The sequence below is a fragment of the Pistacia vera genome, unplaced genomic scaffold (assembly GCF_008641045.1).
Source record: "Pistacia vera cultivar Batoury unplaced genomic scaffold, PisVer_v2 Contig517, whole genome shotgun sequence".
Lineage (NCBI taxonomy): Eukaryota > Viridiplantae > Streptophyta > Magnoliopsida > Sapindales > Anacardiaceae > Pistacia > Pistacia vera.
The window spans coordinates 461939-488917 of record NW_022196354.1 but is presented as its reverse complement, the minus strand read 5'-3'; the positions used below and the strand labels follow the sequence as shown (position 1 = coordinate 488917).

The 26979-nt window shown below is 35.7% G+C and overlaps 3 protein-coding genes across 5 annotated transcripts; 1 reads left to right on the top strand and 2 right to left on the bottom strand.

Annotated features, from left to right (window-relative positions):
• Window positions 1-8346: 8346 nt before the first annotated feature.
• LOC116106463 lies at window positions 8347-12286 on the top strand. Of its 3 annotated transcripts, none has more exons than XM_031392824.1 (6): window positions 8347-8497; window positions 8806-9007; window positions 10071-11339; window positions 11423-11488; window positions 11567-11765; window positions 11903-12286. In XM_031392824.1, the coding sequence occupies exons 2-6, from the start codon at window positions 9005-9007 to the stop codon at window positions 11968-11970; spliced, it is 1605 nt and encodes a 534-aa protein (XP_031248684.1). In that variant the 5' UTR covers window positions 8347-8497; window positions 8806-9004; the 3' UTR covers window positions 11971-12286. The 3 variants fall into 3 exon arrangements, with proteins under 3 accessions (XP_031248684.1, XP_031248683.1, XP_031248685.1); XM_031392823.1 differs by having other exon boundaries at window positions 11420-11488; XM_031392825.1 differs by lacking the exon at window positions 8806-9007 and having other exon boundaries at window positions 11420-11488.
• A 2956-nt stretch (window positions 12287-15242) lies between these two features.
• LOC116106465 (WAT1-related protein At2g37460-like) lies at window positions 15243-17415 on the bottom strand. Its single transcript, XM_031392826.1, has 7 exons — window positions 17045-17415; window positions 16812-16874; window positions 16615-16731; window positions 16248-16485; window positions 15999-16160; window positions 15583-15734; window positions 15243-15507 (listed from the first exon to the last, which is right to left on the bottom strand). The coding sequence occupies exons 1-7, from the start codon at window positions 17239-17241 to the stop codon at window positions 15300-15302; spliced, it is 1137 nt and encodes a 378-aa protein (XP_031248686.1). The 5' UTR covers window positions 17242-17415; the 3' UTR covers window positions 15243-15299.
• Window positions 17416-22895: 5480 nt separating this feature from the next.
• Window positions 22896-26547, bottom strand: LOC116106475 (ras-related protein RABE1c). Its single transcript, XM_031392841.1, has 9 exons — window positions 26255-26547; window positions 25998-26093; window positions 25353-25425; window positions 25158-25258; window positions 24034-24099; window positions 23670-23767; window positions 23527-23589; window positions 23353-23445; window positions 22896-23189 (listed from the first exon to the last, which is right to left on the bottom strand). Exons 2-9 carry the CDS (start codon window positions 26068-26070, stop codon window positions 23106-23108), a joined length of 651 nt encoding a protein of 216 aa, XP_031248701.1. The 5' UTR covers window positions 26071-26093; window positions 26255-26547; the 3' UTR covers window positions 22896-23105.
• Between the last annotated feature and the right edge of the window lie 432 nt (window positions 26548-26979).

Genomic DNA, 26979 nt, shown 5'->3' with positions numbered 1-26979 from the left:
GATCAGCAGGGCATAAGCCAATCGCTCCATTTTCGGATACCGCATCTCGACATCCAGCAGACGCTTGCTCGCGTAATATACTGACCATTGGACCCTGTTCTCCTCCCAGACTAAAGCTACGCTGACCGCGTACTGAGAGACGGGCAGATATAGAAGGAGAATTTCTTGCGGGAGAGGCTTGGACAGAAGATATGGCTTTCCGATGTGCTCTTTAATGTTCTGGAATGCCTATTTGCACTCAAGAGTCCATTCAAATTTCTTGTTGGCCTGAGTATATTAAAGAATGGCAAGCAACGATTTGTTGCCTTCGATATGAAGCGACTGAGTGTCGCTATTCGCCCATTAAGACTCTGAATCTGTTTTCGGTTGGTCGAGCTTTTCATATCGAGGAGAACTTGGATTTTTTCGGGGTTGATCTCTATTCGCCTCTGGTTGACCATGTACCCCAGGAATTTTCCTGAGGATACTCCGAACGAGCATTTGAGAGGATTGAGCTTCATTCTATACTTCCGGAGTATCCCGAACATCTAAGCAAGATGTGTTATGTGATCAGAAGCGACGTGTGATTTGACCAGCATGTCATTGATAGACTTCAATCGATTTTCTGATCTGTTCTAAAAATATCCGGTTAATCAGTCGCTGGTAAGTTGCTCTAGTGTTTTTTAGGCCGAAGGGCATAACCTTGTAGCAATACAGCCTTCGATCTGTAACAAATGAGGTATGCTCTTCGTCTAGTACGTACATCGGAATCTGATTGTATCCCGAGTAGGCATCCATAAAACTCAATAGCTCGTGCCCTAAGATAGCATCAACGAGCTGGTCGATTCTCGGCAAGGGAAAGTTATCTTTTGGACAGGCTTTGTTGAAGTCGGTGAAGTCGACGCAGGTCCGCCATTTGCCGTTGGGCTTCTTTACCAAAACCAGGTTTGCAACCCAGCTCAGATAGAGTGCTTCCTGGATGGATCCGTTCAAGAGGAGATTATCTACCTCAACTTTCAAGGCAGCATATCACTCCAGATCCATTGCTCTTCTCTTTTGGCGGACCGGCCTGACCTTACTATCAATATTCAATGCATGGCAAATGATATTTAAGCTTATCCCTACCATGTCGGCATGAGTCCATGCGAATACGTCGATATTTTCTTTGAGGAAGCTGGTCAGGTCGTTAGCGAGCTGGGGGTCGAGATTACTTCCAATTCTTAGCACCCGACTTGGCTCGCTCTGATCGACTGACACTTCATACACGTCCTCAACCGGCCCACTGGAAGGGCATTCCTGGATACAAGGATCCATGATATCCTCAGTTGGACCAGGCTATGGTTCAATTCGGCTGATCGTTATCGCCTGTTTAGGGATGCCAAGTGGACTACTTTTTCCCTTGCATGCCATCTGTATTACCCTTACGTAGCAGTCGCGAGATGCACATTGAAATCCGCTGACTTCGAACTTCATTTTTAGATGGTAGATCGAGGTGACTGCTTTGAAGTTTCTTAGTAAAGGTCATCCCAGGATGCCATTGAAAGCGGACAGACAGTCCACTACTAGGAACTCGGTAATTTTGGTCACCTCGTTGGTGTCACCCAATGTGACCGAGAGTAAGATTGTCCCCCTGGGGATCAGATGATCCCCGGTGAAACCATATAGAGGGATGGAGGCAAGCTTCAGATCGGCTTTATCCAATTTCATTCTTTCGAAAGCTCGCTAGAACAAGATGTTCACGGCGCTTCCGTTGTCTACCAGCATTTGGTGAACCTTGCACCACCCTATTTAGGGTGTGATGACGAGAGCATCGCCATGGGGATGATGCAATTACACTGCGTCTTTCTCGGAGAAGGTGATTTCCTCCTCCCTATGAACCTTAGATGGTCATAGCGTCGTGTTTATTATATTGATTGGGTCGTGATGGGCTGCGCGAGCATACCTTTCTTGGGCACCTCGTGAATTCCTTGTGAGATGCGGTCCCCCAAAGATGATCCCTACACTCTAAATACCCTTATGACCACGACGCTTCTTGCATGGTTCCTCTTGGTTTTTCTCCCATACGGGAGCAAAGTCATCAACATACTCTTTGAAGTGCCCCTACTTGATGAGGTATTCAATTGCTTGCTTAAGGGCTCAACACTCATTGGTGTGATGCTCATTATCCCGATGATAGCGATAATATTTTTTACTGTTTTTGGCTGAAGAGGGGTTTTTCATGGGTTCAGGCTCCCCGAGCAGGCAAGCCTCTTCTGACTTATCAAGAATAGTAGAGACTGATGTATTTAGAGGGGTGTATTGACTTTTGTCACGATCGCGACGAGGAACTGGGGCATAAGATTTCTTGGGCTCATATCGCTGCTTCTTTCCTTTTCGTTAATTGTCATTAGCCCACCGACGATCAGCTTTCCTACTCTCCCTCGACCAGGTGCACTACCCGAAGGACCGGGGTCGTGGCGGTTAAGCGCTGCCACGGAGTTTTCAATGCGGAGGTACTTCTTCGTAAGGCTATAGAAGCGGGTGAGGGAAACATCGTCCTCAGATTGTAGCTCTTTCCCCAGATCTGTCTGTGGACGAATTCCCGCGATGATGAGAGTCTGAACGGACTTTTCGAGAATGTGAGCTACCTTATGGAACTCCCTATGGAACCTGTCAATATAAGATTGGAATGGCTCATCCCTCTCTTGCCTTATGTTGCTGAGGTAGCTTAGAGGCATCGAGAACTTCCTGTTCGTCTGGAAGTGTCTTAGAAATGTCGAGCTCATCTTAGGCCACGAGTTGATTGATCCTACTGGGAGTGACCTGAACCATTGCTTGACATGAGAAGTAAGAGTTACTGCCAAGCAATGACATTTCACCAAGTCAGAGACTTGGCGGAGTTCCATGAGGTCATTGAACTCGTACAGATCATCCTGCGGATCGGAATTCTCATCGAATGCTCGCATGTCGGTCGTTTTGAATCTTGAAGGGAGAAGGGCGGCTAACACTGTCAGAGAAAAGGGAGACGCTTCTGTGACCTGCCCTTGCTCATTTTGCTGAGCCTTTAACTGATCCAAAGCTCGCTGTAGTTCCTCAATCTGAGGTAGCGGAGCTATCTGGGGATCGCTTTCCGCAATGTGGGTTTGACCCTCACGGTTGCGATTGAGGAAAGACCGTAGATCGGATTCCTCCTCACCTTGGCCAGCAGTTCCGGCCAATCTCGACACACGCTAGCTAGAGTTGTGTGATGACGTTGAATGGTTTGGGGAACTTTCCCGACCTCCTCGGTGGTGCGAACCGACCCGCGGACGATGGGAATCTCCTGCGCGACGACGATCAAAGTCGTCATTTTGGCGATTATAGGAATCTCCCCGCCTTGCACTTTTGTGGGAGTGCTAGCACGACGTGGCATAGGACGGCTCGGGCCACGACATGTCACCGAGTCTCAATGCCACAAGTATTCTATCCGGGGCACGATCGGTGTTCGCTGGTCCCTCGGAGCCTCTAGGTCTGCTGTGTGCCACTTGCTTTCCCTTTCTTTGACGAGCTGCAGTGGCACCGCCTCATTTGATTCGGGTGGTACGACCCGATCCAATCGATCTAGCCTTTGGCTGACCATTTGAAGAGTATTGTTGAACCTCTCCAAGTAGCTCATGACGGCCGGATCAAGCCATGAGCTTGAAGGGATATCCCCCACGATATTTTGTGGGGCTGAAGGCACCTCGATAAAAATGTGCTCTTGTACCTGGGGGATCTCTTCATCACCATGATTGGTTCGCTCATATTCAAATCTGCGAGCCATTTGCTATAGTGGGACCGATTAGTCAGAGATTCTCCTGATGAAGAACAAGTACTAAATCAGGCCCTCATTCTAGCGTCAAACTGTTGATGCTGAATCTTGACACCAACTATTCGCACGTGGGAAATGCTGAGTGGACTCAGAAGTCACACGTGAGTATGGGGGAATCTGATTGAATAAGGGGTGAACAACAATGTTTAAAGTGGTTTGGATGCCCAAAAAGCGAATCCTATGTCCACTAGTATTGTATTAATGTATGAGGTCAGGTCGCGTTCAGCGAGCTGAATTATAGTTTGGAGAATACAAGAGAGAGAGAGAGAGAGAGAGAGAATATGCTATTTCAGAGTAAAATTAGTCAATCCCATAAACGGGAGAGAAGCCCTCTATTTATAGTAGAATGAATTAAGGTAATGATTACTGAATCTGTAAGTGGGGCAGATGTCGTGAAAATCCTTCTCCGCGTCCCATTGCTCACCTGCCCGAGTGATTTCCTTGACTTGTGCAGGGATTGGACACGTGGACCTTTTCTAGCATTTCGCCAACTTGGCACATACCCATTGCACTGGTAGGAGTATGCTGCTCGTGTCATCACACGACGTGGCTGCATCTGAGCGGTTGTAGAACCTTCTCAAGCTTTGACCGCTCTTGCTAACAATGCTCGGTGTCAGCCCTACTTTCTCAGGCATAACAAATTTTTTTTTTAAATAGGATGTTCAAATCAGTTTACACACTTCGATTAATCCCTTCGATTAGTTTGCATGCACCTGGATTTTTAAACAGTTTAAGAAGACTACGAGTAGACATGGCAATGGGGCGGGGCGGGAATCTCATTCACTGTACCCATCCCCGCCCTCAAAATCACTCCTCATCCCCGTTACGGGGATGACAGGAATTCTCCTTCCCCACCTTAAAGAGGAATGTTGGAGGCCCATCCCCACCCGTTAATTTTACATAAACATAAATTAATTTGAATATTACCAAACACACTAGTTAATTCTCATCCACATAACAAACACTTAAATTAATCGTTTAAACATAATTAATTATACATAAATATGGGTTAGGGTTTGTTCTTGTTCAATTGTTTAGGGTGAGGGAAATTGGGAAAATATGAGTTTATATAGGTAGGATAATTGTGTAATTAGGTAAAATATATAGGTATTAGTGAAAAGTGTATATATATATAATTTTTAATTTTATATATTATATACGAGACGGGACAGGGCGGGGGAAAGGCATCATCTACCCCCGCCCCATCCTTGAGGATGGGGATTAAAACGCCCCCCACCCTACCTCTATCCCTGAAAAAATCAAGGCTTTCCCACCCCATATAGGGTGGGGTGGGATGGTCCCTGAAATTCTGGAGAACATTGCCATGCCTAACTCCGGGACAGCAGTGGGAGAAGAAGAAAACACGATTAGCAGTAAAAACATGCATAGAAAAATAAAGGAAAATAATACAGCCACCGACGGTAGTGCACCGAATTTGTGCACCGAATGACATAGTAAAATCCTGACCGTTTATAAATTTTAACTTAATATTAATAAACGGTTAAGATTTTATCATGTTATTCGGTGTATAAATTCGGTGTACTACCGTTGGTGGCTGTAGCACTACTCAAAAATAAATTAGAGAAGTATTAAGGTCTTGGACTCTTTGGAAGCCGTACCCTCAAATTGATGTGAAATTTGATAACCAATAGAGAGAGGGAAGCATGGGAGTCATAATAATGAGTTAATTCAATTAAAGCATTAGTATTGGTAAGTGCAGTAGCATGATTAGCATCTAACAATGATGCATTGGGTTTTGTAATATTCCTAAGAAATTTGGATGCATATGTTTCAGTATAGAACCCGAAATATCATTCTTTTAGTGTGCGTTGTTCATTGAATATTATATTATTAGGAATATTTTATTAATAGAAAAATAGGCTAATAGAAAGGTTATTGAAAATATTATATTAAATATTTAGATTTAAATAAATTGATAGGTATATTATATATATTATTGAATTATCTTTTATTATTATTATTATTATTATTATTTGAATTATTTACTTTAACCCTCTATATTAGAGATTTTGTTAAAACACTTCAACCATAATAAAAGTATAAATTTTAACAAAAGCACCTCTATTCAACTAAACCAATGCTAGCCACCATTGTCGATTGCCAATGGCTATGCGTTGACAATTAGATCCATTATGGCCGAAAAAGACCAGACTAGCACATCACTTGCCAAACCTGGCCACCTGTCTTGGGTAATTCGGTAGAAGGGTAAGGGTAATAATGTCCTAAAAATATTATGTATAAGGATAAAAGTATCCATGAATATTCTTGTAAATTGTTTTTAAAACAAGGATATTATTATCCAAAAGTTTTAATAGTTAGGGATAAAATTGTAACAAAATTAAGACAACCAAATAATTTAGAGTACTTAAAAAAATTGTGGTATTCAGATTACCACTTATATAACCAGCAGTAATTACTATTAGTTTTTTAAGATTTTCGAAATTTTTAATTACTTGACAACTAAATATGGTAATATAAGAGCATTTCCAAATGATTTTTTATATGACTCAAACTCTTTATTATAAAGAGTTTGTCCATAAAAATAAGAGTTCAATATACTATTTATTATTTAAATATAAATTAAAGAATGAGTTTGACTCTCTACATCTAGAGAATCAAATTTCACTATCTATCCCAATTTTATTTAACAAATTACAAGTTTCTATACATTTTATTATTAATTCTCTCTCTTATTAAGTCTTTTTCCTATTTATTAAGTCTAATTTAAAGAATCTATTGGATTTGAATATAAATTTTGTTCTTTATATTTATAAATTAATAAAAATATTCTTTATTTATATGAAATATACTCTTTAAAATAAAAAATACCACAGAAGATGCTCTAAAATTACGCTAGTTGAGTTATCTCATATACCATTTGAACCAAAAGCACCAAATAGTGAAATATGTCAACCATCTCAAAATTCGTCGACACTGGTTATGGACTCCCCCTTTGGAAATCATTAAATACTAATTCACCCAACAAAATTAACCAAACAAAAATGAAGCCTATGGATGCCAATGTCTATGATAATTATTTAAGACTCTGCTTAATTTTGTCAAATTAGTGTATTTTTTAAATAAATTTTAACATGTTTACTAGAATTTTAACCAAGTTTACTAGATGGAAATCACTATGAATGACTTTTTAAGATCTAGGCTTCTCTTGGTTCAAAATTTTGGGTTTTTGGGAAAAGTTTTTTGAAAAAAGTTAAAAAAAAGTTGAATTGGACGGGTATTACGATGTAGGATTTATATATTAAAAATACCCCCTATGTTTTTTTTTACAAAATACCCCATATAATAAAACATTAAAAGTTAACAAAAACACCCCCAACCCACCCTCAAATACGGACAGCCGGCCACCACCATCGGAGGGTGGCTGGAGTCGCCGTATCGGCGCATGACCGGCTGGATCTTGCCGATCGTGCGTCGATATGACCTTTTCCGGCCAGATCTGGCTGTATTTGCTCGTGAACGACGGCCAACAAATGGTCGTCGTTGATGGTCAACGATGACCGTTTGTTGGCCATCAACGACGACCGTTTGTTGGCCGTCGTTACAGACTATTACGGCCAAAGATCTAGGTGGATCTGGCCGGAAAAGGCTAGATCGACGCACTACCGGCCAGATTCAGCCGGTAGTGCGCCATCCTACCAGATTCCGGCCATTTTCCGGTAGTGGTGGTCGGAATCTGGTAAATGTGGATTACTGGGGTGTTTTTGTAATTTTAAAAAAAATATTTAAGGGTATTTAGTTAAATTAACAAATTTAAGGGGTTTAAAAAAAGTTAAATAATATTGAGAGTAGTATTCCCAAAAACTCTGATTTTTAGGTATTTTACTGTTTATTTTTTTTGGAAATACTAAAAGTAGTATTCCTAATTGGCAACCAAACGAAGCCCTAATTTTCGGTAAAATATATAAACAAAAAATAACCACTAATAAAAAAAGTCAATAATTATCATGACAAACTATCTTTGAGTGGCCGAATGATTCGATAGAGACTCTTAGGTGTATTATTCAATAAGTCTTGGGTTTGAATCACTCATCGGTTGTTAATAAGGGTAGTCATTAGAGCTCTTATTCGATTAATAATTTTAAAGTCTTAGGGGATTAATTGAGGTGCGATAAAAAAAAAAAAAATTTGTTATGACAATGTTATCTATTGCCCATTTAAAGCTTTCACAACAGATTCCCAAGTTGAAGGTCTGTCTCTGTTTTTTTTTTTTAGATGTGAATTGGCGATACTAGCCTTTTTTTTAACATTTGATACCTTCTGGGTTTAAACTACTACTTTCTAAAAGATTGGGACTAAAAGATCACAAAGGTTTAGGACGAAAAGGGTAAAAAAAATCCCCCGAGTCCCGCCATGATTGACCCCACAAGAAATTTTCACTTCGCTGAACGGACTAGATCATATTAAAAACTGTCCACATGTACGTTCGAGATCATGCTCCACGCGCTGGTATCGTGCAGTGCACCTTCTCATTAATATCATCTCTTCCCAAACAAAAACCTTAATCCGATAAAACAACATTTTCAGCTTCTTAGATCTCGCCCGCGATCCCCTTTCGTACAGTCTCCGGCGTTTTTCCGGTATATTTCCGCCGTGTAGTTCCGTTTTTTTCGATCACAGATCGTGCGGCACTGACTGTTTCAATTGAAGGTACTTATAATGAGTATCTCTCTTTCATCATCTTCTTCTTTTCTCTATGTACATGTTCAAACTTTTAGGGTTTGATAAATATTCTCTGCTTAGTTACTTATTCGTTTGGTTTCCGAGAAAATGAAGGAAAAGAAAGGAAATTTTCTTTGCTATGATGAAGAATGTTAATCTAAACTGAGTGTTATAGTTTCATAAGAAAGTGAGAGATTTTTTTTTTAGTGTAGTTTTGTTTTCAGATACTAAACAGTGTATTTTTAATTATTTCGAGTAGTTTACCGTTTAATTGATAAGATCATTGCATGTGGCAGATAAATAGCTAAACGGTGTCGAGCTTAAATTTCCACGGCTGATTGTAACGTTTGCAATCGGTGAAGTTGTACTGTAGTTGATGTTGAATAATCAAGCTCTTGATGACACAACATACATTTTGACGTGCATACTGAATCGAACAGTTAAACGAAGTGCAGAAACCAAACTTGAGTGATAAAGTGAAAGGAAAGAAACAAAATGGTATGTCTCATGTCTGAGTAGGTTTTTTGCAATGTGAGAGTTGTTTTATTACCATTTAGGGGCTTCTTTTTAACTATTTAGTATATTGCATTCCCTCTTTATATGGCTGGCATGGTGCTGTGGACTGGTCAGCCATACTCGTTTCCTTAATCCCAAGTTATGTTCCCATGATTTTAAGATATTATGTGATTGATCTATTCACTAGATGCATCTTGTTCGATAATGTAGCTTAGTTGCACACTGATTTTATTTGGTTTCTGCAATTGAGATTATGCATTTTGGAGTGCATTGTCAAGAAGTTTAGTCTGATTATATTGTTGTGCTTGTTCCAACTTTTCATTTGACTTAGCATGGCTGTGTTATACAAGTTTCTAGTATTCCTTTTTGGAAGGTCTATAGTGTTTCAAAAGTTCTAGTTCAAATTGTCGACTAATGTGGAGAGTGACAATTTGAGTCCATTGTCCCCCCAATCTTTAAGAAACACATATTAAAATAACATTGTCAATTGAAAATATGGATGTTGAATTTAGCATTGATGATTTGTCTTCCATATAGTGGACGTGTGATTCACAATCTTTGTCAAATTATTTTACTTCATAAAATTATTATGTCTTATCAATAAAGTACATGCATATTCTATTGATGGTTAACACCGAAGTAACTTGGTGCATGAATGTGGTAGTAAATGATATTGATATAACAATTATTCTAATTTCTTATTATTTAATATTAATTCACCTGGTTATTGGGTTTTCCCTATGGTTGGCAAGGGAAATAATGTGGAAGCTATGTAAGAATGAAGAAGAATGAGAAAGAATGTTAATAAATGCAGCCTAAATTACTAAAAGAATTTGTTTTCCTTGCTCACTTGTATCATTTAAGTAGTAGGACGAACACATTTATAATGATTGGATAAAGGTTTCCCAAGCTTTGTTGGTATGTTTGTTATAGTTCGGTTCACATTACATTCTCAAAAATATGGATTGAATATTTTCATTATTTTCTTTGAAATTAGCATATGATAAGGCCATGTTAAAGTAATTATATGAAAAACTCTTTCCAGAATCAAGGATTTTGGATGGCGAAGGGTGCTGGGTGTTTAAATGATAATGAGATGGCTTATGATAATTCTTCTAGAATTGATCCCAAGCGTTCTCATCAGTGGTTCATGGATGGTCCAGAGGCTGAGCTTTTCCCCAACAAGAAACAGGCGGTTGGAGTTCCAAGCAACAACTTATTCTCAGGATTGTTAAACTCAAATGTACCTCCATGGAGCCATGCTTCCAGTTTTCACTCAATCCCTGGCCATTATAGTGAACGCTTGTTTGATTCTCCGGCATCCAGGGCTGTCGATTTTGATGACCGAAACATCTCATCAGTTAGTGAAGAAAAAATTGATCCGGGGAGAAAGGCTAGTGAAGATTTATTTGGTAATGATTCTTCCTTTGGTTTATCTATGTCACAAACACTGGAAGATCCTCGATCAGGTCCAAGTTATAGTGGGATCAGAAAAGTGAAGGTCAGCCAGGTTAAGGAATCTGAGAATATCATGGCTGTATCAATGGGAAATACATATGATACAGTGGATAACAACACCATGTCGGTGGCTCATGCATACAAGCCAGATGACAGTTCTATATCTATGGGACTTGCTTATAACAAAGGGGATGGCAGTATTATGTCTATGGGGGACACCTATGTTAGGGAGAATAACATTTTCATATCAATGGGGCAATCTTATAACAAAGGTGATGATACCATGCCAATGGGTCAAACGTACAGAGAGAATAATGATACCATACCAATGGATCACACTTTCGGCAAGGGAGACAACAATATTATTTCCATGGGTCAATCCTACAACAAGGTACATGAGAACTCCATGTCAATGGGTCACCTTTATAACAAAGGTGATGAAAGTACCATATCAATGGGTCACAACTATACCAAGGAAGAAAGCAATAGTTTATCTATTGGTCAGTTGTACAATAAGGGTGAGAGTACTATCATATCCTTTGGTGGATATGATGATGATGATGATGCAAATCCCTCGGGAAGGCTTTTATCCAGTTATGAGATGTTGATGGGCCAATCTTCTGTCCATAGTTCAGAAGTATTAAATCAAAAAGATTTGGTTAAGTCAAATGCAGACACACTTGTATCTAGTGACCATATAACTGTTCCTGGTGCTGAAAATAACTCAAGAAAGAAAGAGGACTCTAAAACATCTAAGAAAGTCCCCTCAAACAACTTCCCTTCAAATGTCAGAAGTTTGCTATCAACTGGTATGCTGGATGGAGTACCTGTAAAGTATATTGCTTGGTCTCGAGAGGTAAGTGTTAAATCTTCATTTGTAAATCTAAATGTTAGTGAATTGTTTGCTAACATGTTTGTTCCTCATACGCATGGTAGAAGGAGCTCGGTGGTGTTATAAAAGGTTCCGGGTATCAATGTAGCTGTCAGTCGTGTAATTACTCTAAGGTGAGTTTATTCACTTATAGCTTTGCTGGAAAGGAGAGTTCAAGCAGAAATGGTGACTGATCAATTGTTTTTATTTAGGTTATTAATGCTTATGAATTTGAGCGACACGCTGGTTGCAAAACAAAACACCCAAACAATCACATATACTTTGAAAATGGGAAGACTATATATGGCATTGTCCAAGAACTAAGGAGCACTCCGCAGAATATGTTGTTTGAAGTTATTCAGACAATAACTGGTTCACCCATTAACCAGAAGTCCTTCCGTCTTTGGAAAGGTGATGCAATTTATCTAATAAAACTGTATTGTGTTACACATTTTGATTCTCCAACACTTAAGAAGAGAGCTTATTTTCAAATACATTTTTGTGACATAATATTTTATTGCTTAAATGTTCTCTTGCTTCTTTTTCAGAATCTTTTCTGGCTGCAACTCGTGAGCTTCAGCGTATATATGGAAAAGATGAGGGGAAGCAATTGTGATAAAGCAGTTTTGTCCAAACTGTAAGGTATAGTATCTTTGTTTTGTGCATAGGAGTGATCTTTTTGGCAACACTATTGTGTTAATGGTGATTGCACCCCTGACGGACTTGATTTTTTTTCTTTTATAAATATATATAATTTGGGCGTTAGAGATCATGGTGAAAGTAGATCAACCTTACACACTGGCCAGAATTTAATTAAGGATTAGGATCAATTTGAAAATGTGTCACTCGTCATCGGAAAGAAAGTTCTTTTTGTAACTTTTAGGGCACTTGGTCCTCTTTTTCCTTGATATTTAACATATATGAATTGCATCTTTGAATTTTGTTGGAGTATATAACTATTTGCGGAAACATGGGATCTCAATGGTTGTGCTCAAGTTTCATCATTCTCTGCTAATCATGTGAGAAGTAGTTGATTGTAGTAACCAATTTTGACTTATACTATTTTTAACTGGCACAGCAGAAGTCAGCATCCGCAATGGTTTGCAATTTAAATTGTGGGGTCAATCTGTTTGCTACATTTGAATTTGTGTTGTAAATCCATTTGATTTAACCCTCTTAAGCGTACCCAATTGGTGGTTACCTGACTAATCTTCTACGAATATGGCTTTGGAGAAATATACAGAAGTATGGAATATTTTATTTCTTCTCTTTTATTGTTTACATGTTTTGGTAAAAGAGTGCAAGCATGCATTGGATTACCTCCCTTAGATTGGTCTTAGTTTTATGGCCACCATGTCATTAGTTCCAGACTATAATTACAAAATAACATGTTGGTCTCTGCATATATAAATGTCTGCTCAGGTTACCAGAAGTAGTGAAGGAGCAATGTCTGGAACATGATTTAGATTACCTCCTATGTGTTACCTATTGTGTCAAAATTGCCGTAATCCAAAAAAGTAGAAGTAGGAAAAATAACTGTGTTGATGAAAGAATCTTATGGAACTGCAGATCTTTTTTTTGATAAAGAGCAATCATTAATTTGGTGTCCTAGTGTATAGACTGTATGCTGGCTATGCCCCTTTCCATTACTAGTGCCACTACAATATTGTCAATTGTGTTGAAGAAGCATGTTGAAGCTGTAAGAGAAAGCTCAGCTTGGTAAGTTTTCAGTGTGTTTGCCTAGAGAAAGGAAACTGAAGTCATCATGGTTTTGGAGATCTGTTAACGAATAGTATCCAGAATATGTGGAATTTACTTCCTAGAAGAAAAGCAATCCCAGCTTGAATCAGCCAACTGTTATCATTGAGGCACCTTTTATTTAATTATGGATATGTAGCCCACCACTTCCATGCTCATATATTGCTCCTTTTTTCAAGATCAAATCAACATTCACGCCTTTTATCAGGGTCATGATCATTGCTCCTTGAACTGTTTCTGAAGCCCTGCACACCTTAGCTTCACTGCAGATATTTTTACTTTATACCTTCTCAAGCATTGGGAGAAACAGAACAGTTGTAAAGATACAACAAGAACATTTCACGCATGTTTAGGGTAATTAATTGCTGCGTCTATCACCCCTGATTTTGTTTACTTTAAATATGTTTATGCAAATAAATAATTTGAGTGCTTCTCTCGGATAATTTTTTGTGCTGTGTATTTAGTTTCCTGATGATCCAAGCCATTAGAAAGGTAATGGCAGGAAGAATGTTGTATGCTGCTGTAATAAACTTCATCACCATACGATACCAAATTTTGATCAATAATTGGCCTATCAACACATCTAAAACATGAAAAGGAAAATATAGCATAAGCATAATAGGATAGAAGATATTATGTAATTTACAAAAATACTCCAGTAATCTGAGCCCTATTAGCTTGGTGAATATTGACAGTCATCTTTGGTCTTATCTTCCTAGTGGAGAAAAAGAAACCATTATACTCAGAGAAAGACTTCTGCTGTTTTTTGTCTTTGTATGACCTTTATATTGTTTGTGTATATGTGTGTGTAAATAAAGAAAAAGAAAGAAAGAAAGAGGACATGTCCAGCACAAGGAGCCATGACAACAGTGGCAATGGCATGACAGTAGACTACAATATGTAAGATACTCTTCCCTCGGTTCAGTGCTTCATTACACAACCTCCATCCCTGCAAACCTTTATTACTAAAAACACCAACAAATGGCCTCTCTTGTAAGAAACTCATAACTTAATATCCGATTAACATTTTTCCATTTCAGAGCCAAACTCCACTGGTTTCTGAAAGCTCAATTATTGCTTACCATCTCCTTTAGTCACCCAGAATGATTGCTCATTTTTTTCAAAATCTTTGGATGTCAATGCCTTAAGTTTTTTAATGTTTTGCACCTCTTTTACAGCTGAGGGTCAGGGACATGGTGGAGTTACTTTTATGATTTTCTTTAATTACTTTTGCAATTTGAAAGGAAGCAATAAAGTGATTGCCTGTAAGTGCTTAGATTTTTTGTCACAAAATTGAAGCATTTAATTGTATTAGTTTAGGTTCACACTATGCGAGTATTATTTTTAGGGGTCTTGAGTCCAAAGCGAGTCAAGCCTTAGCCCTAGCTTTTGGTCTTTCGTTGTGAGAAACTGGTAGTTGCAACTTTAAAGAAAAGAGTGATATTACTCATTGCAAATCAAAATTCTGATCTAAGTGAGATGACACTATCATATTCTGTATATATGTTTACTCAAGTTACCCGGAGTAACAAATGTGTTGGAACTTTCTCACATTTTTTTGGGCAGTGCATAAGTGTTTTAAGTAAAAATTTCTTCTAGTTGGGTTTTATTTTTTTATTTTTTTATTTTTTTAAATTATTGTATACTAATCAACCCTTGAGAGATATAACAGCTTTAATCTAAAGATGCATAATTTCAAAGAAAGCTGTCTTTCTAGTGGTTGGATTGAAACTGGTTGATGGTAGACTGAAAGTTGTTTGGGTTTATATCATCAAAAGAAATATTTGGTTCCAAGTTGATTGTACGATAGGATATGACCTTATAGCAAACCTCAACTAATTTGATAGTGAAGCATAGTTGACTTGATTTGACTTTAGTGTGTTTACAAGTTTTTGACAATGACTCATGTTCATCCAGTCCAGTCAGATTGGTGCCTGGCACACAATCAAATTCTTGTACAAGTTTTTCAGTTATGATATGATCATTAGATATTTAAGTCACTTGCATTATAGTTAAACAAAATTTAATTTTGCATAGGATTACGGCGAATTGTGGATGTTCATTTTGCATGATCTGGCAACTGGATATTACCTATTTGCTGAAATGTGGATGTGCCTGCAACTTGAACTCTTGATTGAGGGAAGTTCTATTCTAGATGGTAGTAGGATCCCTTTTGCCATCTAATTGCTATTTCCTAGTTACAATTTCATGATCACACACATCAATTTTGATGGCCTCATGATCAAAATTTTCGTCTGTGTTGCTGTCTGCATCTACTTTTTCTGCAGCTGGTGATATTTTCTCGTCAATTGATGTTGATGGGGATGCATAATCCTTGCTTTTTCCCCAGACTACAAGGTATAGGCCTGCAACTACGATAATGGCACCAATAACCCTGTGAAAATATCATTACAGTTAGTTTGTCCACTCTGTAAAGTTGTGATTGTATTGGTGAAAGCTTTGTATTTACCTGCCAAGGTACATTTGCTCAGCCAAAATGATGGAGCTCATGATTGCCACAATAACCATGCATAGGGGACTAAAAGCCGACACGAAAACAGGTCCCCTGTCTTTCATTATTATTCCTTGAATGTAGTAAGCCAGTCCTGAGCAGACAATTCCCTGCAGGCATGCATATGTTTTAATATAAGACTCTAAGACTTAACCATTTTTTAGATTAGGATCTAGTGACATCTTTAGGTTAATTTCTTCCTCTTAGTTGTTTTAGAAATGAATGACCATGTATTTTGGTTTTAGACTTTTAAAAATACTGCGAGCTAGGATGATGCATGGTGTAAAATTAACCCATATTCAGTGTCAAAAATGAAGCTCTGTGAAACTAGTTGAACTGCAGATCTTTTGTTTAATTTAGTATAGTTTTCTTACACTGTAGACAGCGGCCATTAATTTAGTGTCCCAGTGTATGGCCCAGATGCTAGATTTGCCCCTTTCCATTACTAGCGCCACTATGCTGCCCTCAACTGTGCCCATGAAGCATATCCACGCCGTGAGTGAAAGCTCAGCGGGGTATGTTTTCAGTGTGATTGCCTATAGAAATAAATCAGAATTTTTCATGGTTTAGGAGATGTATCAATCAAATAATTGTAGACGCGGAATATGTGGCTATTTACTTGCCTGAAGAATCATGAAACAAGCCCAGCTGAAGCAGCCAAGTGTTATCAAAACGGCACCTTTAATTGAATTATGGATGTCTATCCCGCCACTTCCTTTCTCATGATTTGCAGATTTTGTCCAGATCAAATCAAGAATCGGACCTTTCAACAAGGTCATGACCATCGCTCCTGCAACTGTTGCGATAGTCCCTATTATCTTTGCTTGGCTGCGAATACTTTTGATTTTCACCTTCTCAAGCCTGGGGAGAAAACTTAGTACTCTTAAAATCACAAGAAATCTTGAAAAGAAAATGGATTGCTATCAAACAGTTTCCATTTAATTTCTTTATAATTATGTTTTCAATTAGAAAGCATATGAGCTCTCTTACCTGACAGCCCAAGCCATTAGAAAGGTGATGGCAGGAAGAATGTTGTACATAGCAGCTGCAAATGTCGCAGTTGTATGCTTCATCCCTATGTAATACAAGTTTTGGTCTATTACTGGCCTGTCAACACAAAATATCGTAAACAAAGATATCCCACAAGCTGAAGCGTATAAAACAATATACGTTTTTCAGAAAATTACTCCAGTAAGCCGAGCAGCAGTAACTTGGTAAAGATCGGCAGTGTCAGCCTTGGTCGTATCTTCCTGTTAAACGGAGAAAATAAAATTAAAACCCATTTTATTAAGACAAATTTTCTTGCTGTTTAAATTTTTATTTTCGTTTTATTTATTTATTTGTCATAAATTTACCACAAAGTAATGAAAAGTTTGCAAATGTGTTGTGTGAAGACAGAAAGAAAAGAGAGAAAGAGGACTTGTCCAGAAAGGCGGCAAAAGGGACTATGACAAGTGTGGCAACGGCGTGGCGATAAACAACCAGCACATAATTGCTCATGCCTTGGTTCAACGCAGCCTTACATAAAACATCCATCCCGGCTAACCCAACTTGTAAAAATACAACACCGATGAATGGCCTTGACCTGTTAAACAAATTATATAATTTGTTCTTCATTTTCTCTAAAATTCTCTTAGCTCAAAATCCTGAAGCACTAACGAGCTAATGAGAATGACCAATTGTGGTGGTGATGCTACCTGCTGCTATGTTGCCACTTATATTTATAAGGGGCTTTTTGTCTTAATTTTGAATTAACATTAATTTTTTTCTTTTTTTCAATTTCAGAGCCAGACTCCACTGATGTCCCTAGCACAATTATTGCTCCTAGTCACAAATTTATAGACGATAGGTCTTGGGTCACCTTAGAATTATTGCTCATTTTTTGAGCATTCTGTGGATGCCATTGCTTTTTTGTTAAAACCATTTGCAACTTTATTAAAACCTGAGTGGACTCACTCTTATGCATGTCTTTCATTGGTTTATTTTTAAGAGTAAACTTTTTCCCACCCAAGGTTTGCCTTATCGAACTTCCCACTCAAAAAATTTTAAAATACTAATTTTTCACCCAAAATTAATATTTTGTAACTATCCAAAGCCGATTTTGATGACAAAAATTATCTTCGTCACCACTATTTGAACTTGTGGTCTCCTCTCTACAAAACTCTTCTTACTCCGATACTTGATTTTTTGTCTATTGCTAGCCATCATAAAGCTATGGTTTCCTATTCTTAGTCGGTTTTGACTAATTCTGTCAACGAATATTCAATCGAGTACCACCATTCGATCCACCGACCTTCACTCTATAAAATCTTTTTTACTCTAACTCTTGGTAACTCGTCAAATGCTAACTAAAAAAGTAAAGTGTATTTTGGATATTAACGGAGTATAAACATTGGGTGGGAAAGTAATATTTTGAAACTTTCTGGGTAGGAAAGTGTCATTAAGACAAACCTTGGGTTGGAAAAAGTCCAAAGTCGTTTACTCTTTTTTTAAATATCAAATGAAGCAATAAGAGATTCTCTCGTAAGTGCTTAAACAATATTTTTTTCTTATTCATCATATTGAAAAGTTTAAAAGGCGTTAACTTAGGCTTTCGCCTTGCATGTATTGGTTTTTGGTAATGTGCTGTGTAGTGGAAGAAAAGCTTTAAACAAATGAGTAATTCTTCTACTCATCTAAAGTTTTCCATATTAACTTATTTTAATTGATTTGGCACCATCATATCATTTAACTTATTATATTATACTTCTTTAATTTATTTGGCACTATTGGATTATTAAACTTATTTAATTATACATGTGCTGATCGATTGGCAGATCGTTTAAAGATTAATTTTAATGTTATATATATTTTACTTTTACTTTTTTTTTTTTTTTTTTAATTAAAGGTTTTCAAAAATTAAACGAGACCCTAGAGAGAGATGTTGATGCGTGATTTTACACCAACGAGAAGTATGTAGATCTCTTGTCGAAGTCTATGCAAGGGTTTGTGAGAAGTCAAAACTTTTGATGTTGGATCAATATAAGACGTAAAAGAAAAGCATAAAGAACAATAACATAACGATTTTTATAATGGTTCGGATGCAATAAGCAACTCTTACTTCCACTATTGTATTTCTCTTTGTATTTACACTTGAATGTTTACAGAGATGAACTCTTTTTTCTCTATCTAAGTTTGTTTGTGTTAGTGTTTCACTCATCTCTATGTAGGAAGGCTTTTCTCCTTTTTGTTCTCCCTCATAGGGTGTTGAGAGTTGTTTGAATGGAAGATTTCTTATGCCAACTCCCCCAAATCCGAATATGGAGTCAAATTTCTCATTGTTGGACTGGTTATCTTACAAGTGAAGCAACTTTATGAGGGAGTGACACACAACGTGAATCTAAACACTGATTGCCAGCATAATCCAGGGACACATGACGTGAATCCATGCATAGTGTATTCACTACACAACAAGAGTAAATTCATTTTGGAGGGTATTTAGTTACAACTCTCGTTCTAGTAATCCTACACTCCACGGGCATTATAAATTTAAGAGTTCAAATTTACCTACCAAGGTTTTCTTAAATAAATTATAATTGTTCCGTTTCTGTTTCCGTTGATTGATAAACACATTTTTCACTTAATTTGTTATTTAAATAAACCCTAATAGACAAGGGGTAAATTGTTATTTATGATTCTTGAGGGGTAACTTTTATTTGGGGAAACCTTAGGGGCTCTTAATTTAATCTATAATTGGTTCAATTTGATCCGTGCTATCAAGCTCAACCTCAGTTATTTCACACAAATAATATCTTCTTGTGTCATTTCAAAGTTTACCAGAAATAGACAACATTCTGTAAAGTGTAAACAGGCGTATCCATGTTGTAATGTACATCTATTGATTTAGCAAATCTAATTAAATGTTATCCAATTAAGAAGACAAGCGTTGTATAGCCATGGGCGGACCCAGCCCTTTTGCGGTAGGTCCAGGCCTATCCTTAAATTTAAATAAATAAATCTATGGAAAAGTCTTCTTTAAATTTCTTTTTATCTTTGGGATTCTAGTGTCTTTACTAATTTGACCATTTTATTCTCCCATTTTCCCCTAATTTAATTCATATAATATACCACAAAAATCTCTATTAATTGTGATTTTTAATTCTATGACTTAACCTTACTATCATTTCATTTATACTTATATTTTTGTCTTTCATCCCTCTACCTACTTAATTACTTAAGAGATGTAAATTCTCTCTACTAATATAAGATTTTATGTGATAATTTATACCCCTTTTAATAAAAATAAAAATTTATAATTTATATAATTATAAATTAATAATTTATTTAATAATTATTATTATCTTTCTTTGATTTTAATAAATTTCGAATGATTGTATTATTCTCTTTTCACAAATATATCCTCTAATTAATAACAATGACGTGACATAATTAGAAAAAAATTATAATTCAATTTGAATTATTCATTGAACTCAATTTAAGTTAACAACAATCTGAATTATTTACTATTTAATTTTTTAATTAACTTAATCATATAAAACATTATTTTAAAAGTGAATATAAGTCAACCTATTTTTCTATTGCAGATGTTTTTCTAAATAAAAATTTTCGTTTGTTTCTTTATGAATTAGATGTTATTTTTAATATATTTGTTCAAGGTTTTGTTTTTTATAGATTTATTCACGTATGAAAGTATTATGTTATTGCATTCTTTTTTTTCAACTTCTTGATATTGTATTATTTTATTTGTTCCAAATTTAATAGTTTTTTTTAAGTTTTCATCAGTTTATTGGTAAACAATAGCACCGCCGCAGAGTCCACCTTTAGCAAAAAATCTCGGCACACTTCCTTAACACCTCTGTGTCAAAAACAGTTTGCATTATTAAAGGCGATGTTCAACCTTTTTCAAGTAATAACAATTTGCATTGGCCAAAACAGAGAAAAGAAAATATTCCTGTATATCTCCCAAAGTTCAGTCTCTGGTCAAAGCCACAATCTGATTGAGCACTAAAATCCCACTAGTTGATGGCTTACACTTATCATAATTTGTAGTTTTATGCTTTTATGAAGTTGCAGCACCGGCAATTTCAATCTTCATTTTTAGATCTCTCTTACGTGTGATCTTTGAATGTCCCTACCCAATCAAAAAAAAGTGTTTCTGTGATGGTGAAGATGATAATACAGTCAGATTCAAAGAAGTAGTGCTTTCTCAAAAGGAAGGAACTACGCCCAATACTTAATTCTGGAGACGGAAAAGAGGGGCCGTTTAATGTAAAGGGTCGGTTTTGTTTTTCCAATTTTAGCCATTAAGATATTCAAAAGGGTTTATTTTTTTTTAATTTAAATTTAATAATGATTGTTGTTATAGTCAAAATTATTCTTATTTTATATTCAGCGTTAAATAATCTATATTTTTCCTTTCTTTATAGAGACCAATAATATTATCTAAGTTTTCACTTTCACATTTTTAGTGCTTGATAATATGTCTTGAATTTAAAACATTATTACGTTTTTAGTTTTGAATTAAACAAGTTTACAGTTTCCTTTTTCTTAAGACTTGGAATTTCCCTATAACTACATTGTCAAGCTTTTAAAATTAAAATAATATTTAAATAATGTCACATGCATATTTGTCAAATAACTACAGTAAAACCTCTTTATAGTGATATTTTATATAGGAATCAACTCTATATAATCATAAAAAATTATAGTCTTTATTTGGGATAGTTATAAATAATAATAAACTCTACATTGTAATAAGTTATAATTTTTCTAATTTCTGGCTTAAGAAAAGTTGCCTTTACATAGTAATAATTATCTGTATATTACAAAAAAATATATCTTATGTAAAATCAAAGGTTTAAAATTAAATAAAATATTTATTTAAAATTGTTTGGGACAATGATTTGTGTTTTAGAGTTGTTATCACATCTTTTACCTTACGAATAGATAATAACTCAGTTAACATGGGTACCTTCTTGTTGAAGCTAAAATATTTTTAGTTTCTTAAACATGTTTAGAGCTTCATGGCACAAAACTTTTTGTATTTTCGTACGATTATCATTAGGATTATTTCATTTCTCTTATTGTTTAATTGCAACAATGATTTCTCCTTTGGTTAAAATATACACAATTTATTGCTCATTTAGATAATCGAAGAAGACATTAATATCCATTCGATTAATGTAGTAAATTTGTCGAATATGATCACTCAATTCTATAGTGACTCTTTTATTCTCCTCATCCACTTCATTTGTAACTTATAATTCATTGACAATAGTAGTTCTAATTTTACAGCGTTTAAAACCATTGACAATTGTCTGTGACTTCACATCAATTGACCATGCATCAACTATATTTACAGTTCCATCAATGACACTTATTTTTGCTGGTTCTAAGAAACGATCTTTTATCTACTTTAAAAGTAGGTAATTGAAACGTTGTATTGAAATCATAATATTACTAAAATATGAATTGAAATCTTTATACTGTATTACTAAAACATGAATTATAAAATCAAAAATCAAAACTATAATTTTTGTAATTACATCTTTATTAAGTTATAACCTCTTTATAGTAATAAAATTAGTTAATCCCAACATTATGACTATAGATAGGTTTTACTATATTTTATTAAAACTTTTTATTTGCAAAATCAATTCATAAAAATAAATATACATGTGGTGATGGATTTCAAATGGAAATCCCAGCAGATATGCGGTCCATAATAATAAGTGTAACTAGTAGCATAATTTGATTTAGACACAATGTCAATGTCAGGGTTAAAACTGAACTAAAGATGCAGAGTTTCCAAATCATTCCAAGGATGAGAATAAACTTCTTCCTTTTTAAGGAGGCATATACTTGTAAATTGTAATCTCATATCACCTACAAGAAAACGAGTACACAGTTAAGCACCATATCCTCCTCGATTCCCATCGATACATTTATTCAACACTTTTACCAACTCCACCCCGAATTGATATATTATTTTTCCCCTCACTTCTCTTCTTTTCCTGATATGCATAATTTGTTGTAGTGGGAACGATAGTCCCAGCCACTTTATGCAAAGTGCCTAAGATGACACAAAACTGTTCCAATCCAAACCCACTTCATCAAAACCTAATTACCTGACGTTCAAGGAAGGTTTTTCAATCATCAAATATCGCCAAGAGCATAATAATAGCTCATATGAGAGAAATATATGGCTTCTTCTCAAAATAATGTCAAAAAAAGCAATTGAAGTGGAATTACATGGTTTTTCAAGCACAAGAAAAAGAAAAAAGAAACTAATATAATATAATTAATTACGCAAAACACAGATGATCTATCATTCACATGCAAACGTGTAGGTGTAAAATAATGATAGAACAATACAAGCACCAATGATATATTTGTAACAAAATCAGTTGTCCCAACCAAAATGGTTGATTCGACAATGTACCCATGTGATCTCAACGGCACAGATTCCAGATTTTGCTTGCTTAAGAACCGCAGCAAGCTGATTTTTGGGAAGCTTGAGCAGCCCCACCTGCTTGATCTGGTTGGTTAATTTTGATTGTCTGAGGCTGCAAAATCCAATAAACGGATCATCAATACATGACAAGATACACTCATAAGAAGAAACACAACCAGTAGAAACCACAGTGAATTACAAATATCTAACAACAATGGTAGCCTTCTAAGTTAAATATTTTCTTTACGAAAAAAACAAAAAAGAAATTAGCATACCTCAGCCTTTGAGTCAGTATCTGCAAGCCTTTGCTTAATGTCCCTTGCTATTGAAAAGAAAACCTCCTCCACGTTCAAGTTGGTCTTTGCACTCTGTATAATAAAGACACCTTCTTCAGCAAACAATGAACTTTTACATGACCATTTCGGGAATCAGCAAGGAAAATTACATACAGTCTCAAAGAACTTGATGCCGTATTCGTCAGCAAGAGCTTGGCCCTTTGAGGTGGGGACAGCCTGGAAAATTGTTCCTTGTTAACTTCACAACAAAGATTACCACACACAAATGCACAAGAAGAGAGAGAGAGAGAACATACCCTTTTGCTTTCATCCATGTCAGCCTTGTTACCCACCAGAATCTTGTTCACATTGTCAGAAGCATGCTGTTCGATGTTACGGATCCAATTCCTGATGTCTAATCATGAGAAGAAATCAGTTTACAGAAACTGGCCCAGAAAAGAGAAGGAATGACACCATCTATAAATGAGAATCTCCAGACAACAAAAGAAAGACTTTCACACTGCAAGTGTTACATTTGCATCATCCTGAGTCCCATTACCATGTAAGAATTTTGATCAAAACTACAGCAGTCAGATCCAGACATCCAAACAATAAAGAAGAATGATCAAACCTAAGCACAGAAATCTAAACTTCTGATGGTAAAAAGAAGGATGCAATTACTGTTGAAAGATGATTCATCAGTGACATCATAAACCAGCAAAATTCCCATGGCTCCACGATAATAAGCTGCAGAAACACAAAAATTAAAATTATGCATGTAAGTTTGATCCTAAAAACAAGGATGGAAAAAAATCAACAGTGACATCTAGTTTATGATAGACGAGAGAGAAAGAAAAAGAGCTAAATTTCCAGGACATTTTTAGAAGAAAAATAAATCTATTAACTTGCAGAGGGTCAGCAGCTCATCAAAAGCTGCAGACTCAGATGGCTCTGATTAAAGAAACCTAAAATCCAATAAAAAATCCTAACCCCAATAACCATTAAGGGTTGCCGTACAGCAACAAGTTTAAACGTACATAAAAAATAAAATGAATGTATGTAGTAAAAAAAAATATATTCATTAAAATAGAACACATTAAGCCTTAAAAATCAACACCTAAAGACCAGTGAAAACATATATAAATAAATTGGTAATATGCCAAAAACACTAAAGCTGCAAAAGACATTCTATTATGTTTGTAATACAAGCCTTATCAGCAAGTTTATCCAAGTGTTAGTGAGAAATATTTTAATAAAAAAATAAACATATCCAATGACTCAGCCTCATCTATATATTTTCAACATCATCTTCGTTTACCATTTTATATCCTTCCAATGTAAAAGGCTCAAGTTAGTTGACATCATATCTAGATAACACAGTGAGTCTTTCTCTTCCAGTTCATGACACAGGTAACACCAAGGACAGTTTAAGCCCTCCGTCTAATATTCTTAGAGGAAATTCAAATTATGAACTTCTAGCAAGATATATCAAAATACAAAATGGAATATCTCTTAGAAAGGATATGTTGTTTCATTAGACATGGAAACAAGCAAATTCGTCATTTCATGCATGTACAGAGAAATAAACTCTCTTCATTCAATTCAACAGTTTAAAAATAGAATTCTCATCTAATATCATACAAACTTTTACAAGTACATTTGGAAAACACATTGTGTCAGGCAAATACAACATCAAATTCATTATCTAGTTTATGCCTAAGATGGACAAAAAATAAATTTCAACAAAACATATCCCATTTTATTTTCTACTTCTCTCAGCGACACTATTGACACACAACACTGACCTGTAGTAATTGTTCGAAACCGCTCTTGACCAGCAGTATCCCAAATTTGCAGTTTAATTCGCTTTCCATCAAGCTCTATTGTCCTTATCTTGAAGTCAATTCTGTCAAAGAAAATGCAACCAGGTGAGATCACTAGAAGCTTGCCCAATAAATTTAAAAAGAATCCACATTGATATGAGTTTATAAAACACCTACCCAATTGTTGTAATAAAACTAGTAGTAAAGGATCCATCAGAGAAACGCAAAAGGAGGCAACTCTTACCAACACCTGCCAAGTCCCATAACACAAAAAGGATAAACAATCAATTCCTTGTCCAAACTTCCAAAAAAAAAAAAAAAACGTAAAAGTTAAATGACACATTTAATGCTCACACTATCAATTTTAAATTACAAGCAATGCAGTTGAAAGCTGCAATAAAGAGTAAACCAGTACCAAACAGAGTTAAGTCCAAGAATATGACAAAACAAGAAGAAAAATAAAACAAAAGAAAGCGACTAATGCAACGAGATGATAATCAAAAAACAAATGCCAAAATCAATTGTAAACTCAGCTTTCGATAAATGTACTAGGTCAAACAAATGCCATTATCTCAAATTAAAGCTAAATTGAATTCTATCTACAATGCATTAATCGAGATCTAGTTTAATCGTACAACATTTTTCAACCTGTATAATAGGTTGACAAATCTAATACTAAGAAATCTCAGATTTGAAAATAGAACTTTAAGAACTAAAGTATCACTATTTTTTATTTAAAATTTCTAACAAATAATACAGCGAGATCACATTTCAAAACACGAAAATGAACGATGAAATAGTAGCAGAAATGTAAAATCATACCGCTATCGCCGATCAGGAGGAGCTTTATGAGGTAATCGTAATCAGCTCGGGCTCTTGCAGGTGGAGCAGCCATGGAAATTAAAAATCTCTCACAAGCTAAAATAAATAAATGGATAAATATATTAATGAATTATAACCCTAACGAAAATGCCTCTACGAAAATAAAGCATCAAAAAAGCTAGAATTTACATTTTTTTTACAAAAATAATAAAATAAAACAAATAAAAAGATGAATTGCAGATAAAGAAAAGAAATACCAGATCAGGAGAGAAGCGTAAATTATGATTAAAGGAGATGAGAGAAATGAGAAGGGAGGGAAGCGCCTCTGATACGTCAGCACTGGTCGGCCGTTGAAAAAAATTTAAATGGAAAGGGGCTAATTCCACAAATATCTTACAGGGGATTCACCTCCAACCGTTGGATGATTTATGTTTATGGATCTGCATTGATCGGACGACTGATGTTCAATTCGTCAATCCACTGACAGGGTGAAATGAAACGAGGGCGTCTTGATTTTTAAAGCTCCTTTTTAACACGACATCGTTTGGTTTATTCTCCGTGGTGATATCACCTTCTCCTTCTTGGTATAAATATGTCATGGGAATGGGATGGTACATTATTTCGTTGGGTTTGGGCATCTAACAGCAAGGACACAGCAAGCTATGAACGAGGCCAGTTAAGATACCTTTACGATCATATTTCCAAGGAAACGTTTCTTTTGGTTAACCGACATACATTTGTGTTTTAAAACAGTTGTTGATAGTTTTAAATAATTAACCCACCCACTTCATTTATGAATCTGATAAATCGACTTGTATTATTGAATCCGGATATATGATTTTTTAATTTGAAAATATAAACTTGAACTGAACCAAAAATATTAATATATAATTTTATTTTATATCTTTTGCAGTAATGGTATTGAATCACATAAAAAATTAAAAGAGTTGTGATTAAAGGAGCAATTTTTTTGCTTAATACA

Coding starts and splice junctions, on each gene's coding strand:
- LOC116106463 (XM_031392823.1), top strand. Junction 11,489..11,566: donor AGTCGTGTAATTACTCTAAG/GTGAGTTTATTC, acceptor GTTTTTATTTAG/GTTATTAATGCTTATGAATT. Junction 11,766..11,902: donor GTCCTTCCGTCTTTGGAAAG/GTGATGCAATTT, acceptor CTTCTTTTTCAG/AATCTTTTCTGGCTGCAACT.
- LOC116106465 (XM_031392826.1), bottom strand. CDS start 17,241: ATGAAGAACAAATTATATAATTTGTTTAACAGGTCAAGGCCATTCATC. Junction 16,875..17,044: donor TTTGCCGCCTTTCTGGACAA/GTCCTCTTTCTC, acceptor TCCGTTTAACAG/GAAGATACGACCAAGGCTGA. Junction 16,486..16,614: donor CTAATGGCTTGGGCTGTCAG/GTAAGAGAGCTC, acceptor TTTTCTCCCCAG/GCTTGAGAAGGTGAAAATCA.
- LOC116106475 (XM_031392841.1), bottom strand. CDS start 26,070: ATGGCTGCTCCACCTGCAAGAGCCCGAGCTGATTACGATTACCTCATA. Junction 25,426..25,997: donor CCTCCTGATCGGCGATAGCG/GTATGATTTTAC, acceptor GGGACTTGGCAG/GTGTTGGTAAGAGTTGCCTC. Junction 24,100..25,157: donor GTTTCGAACAATTACTACAG/GTCAGTGTTGTG, acceptor GTGTTTCTGCAG/CTTATTATCGTGGAGCCATG.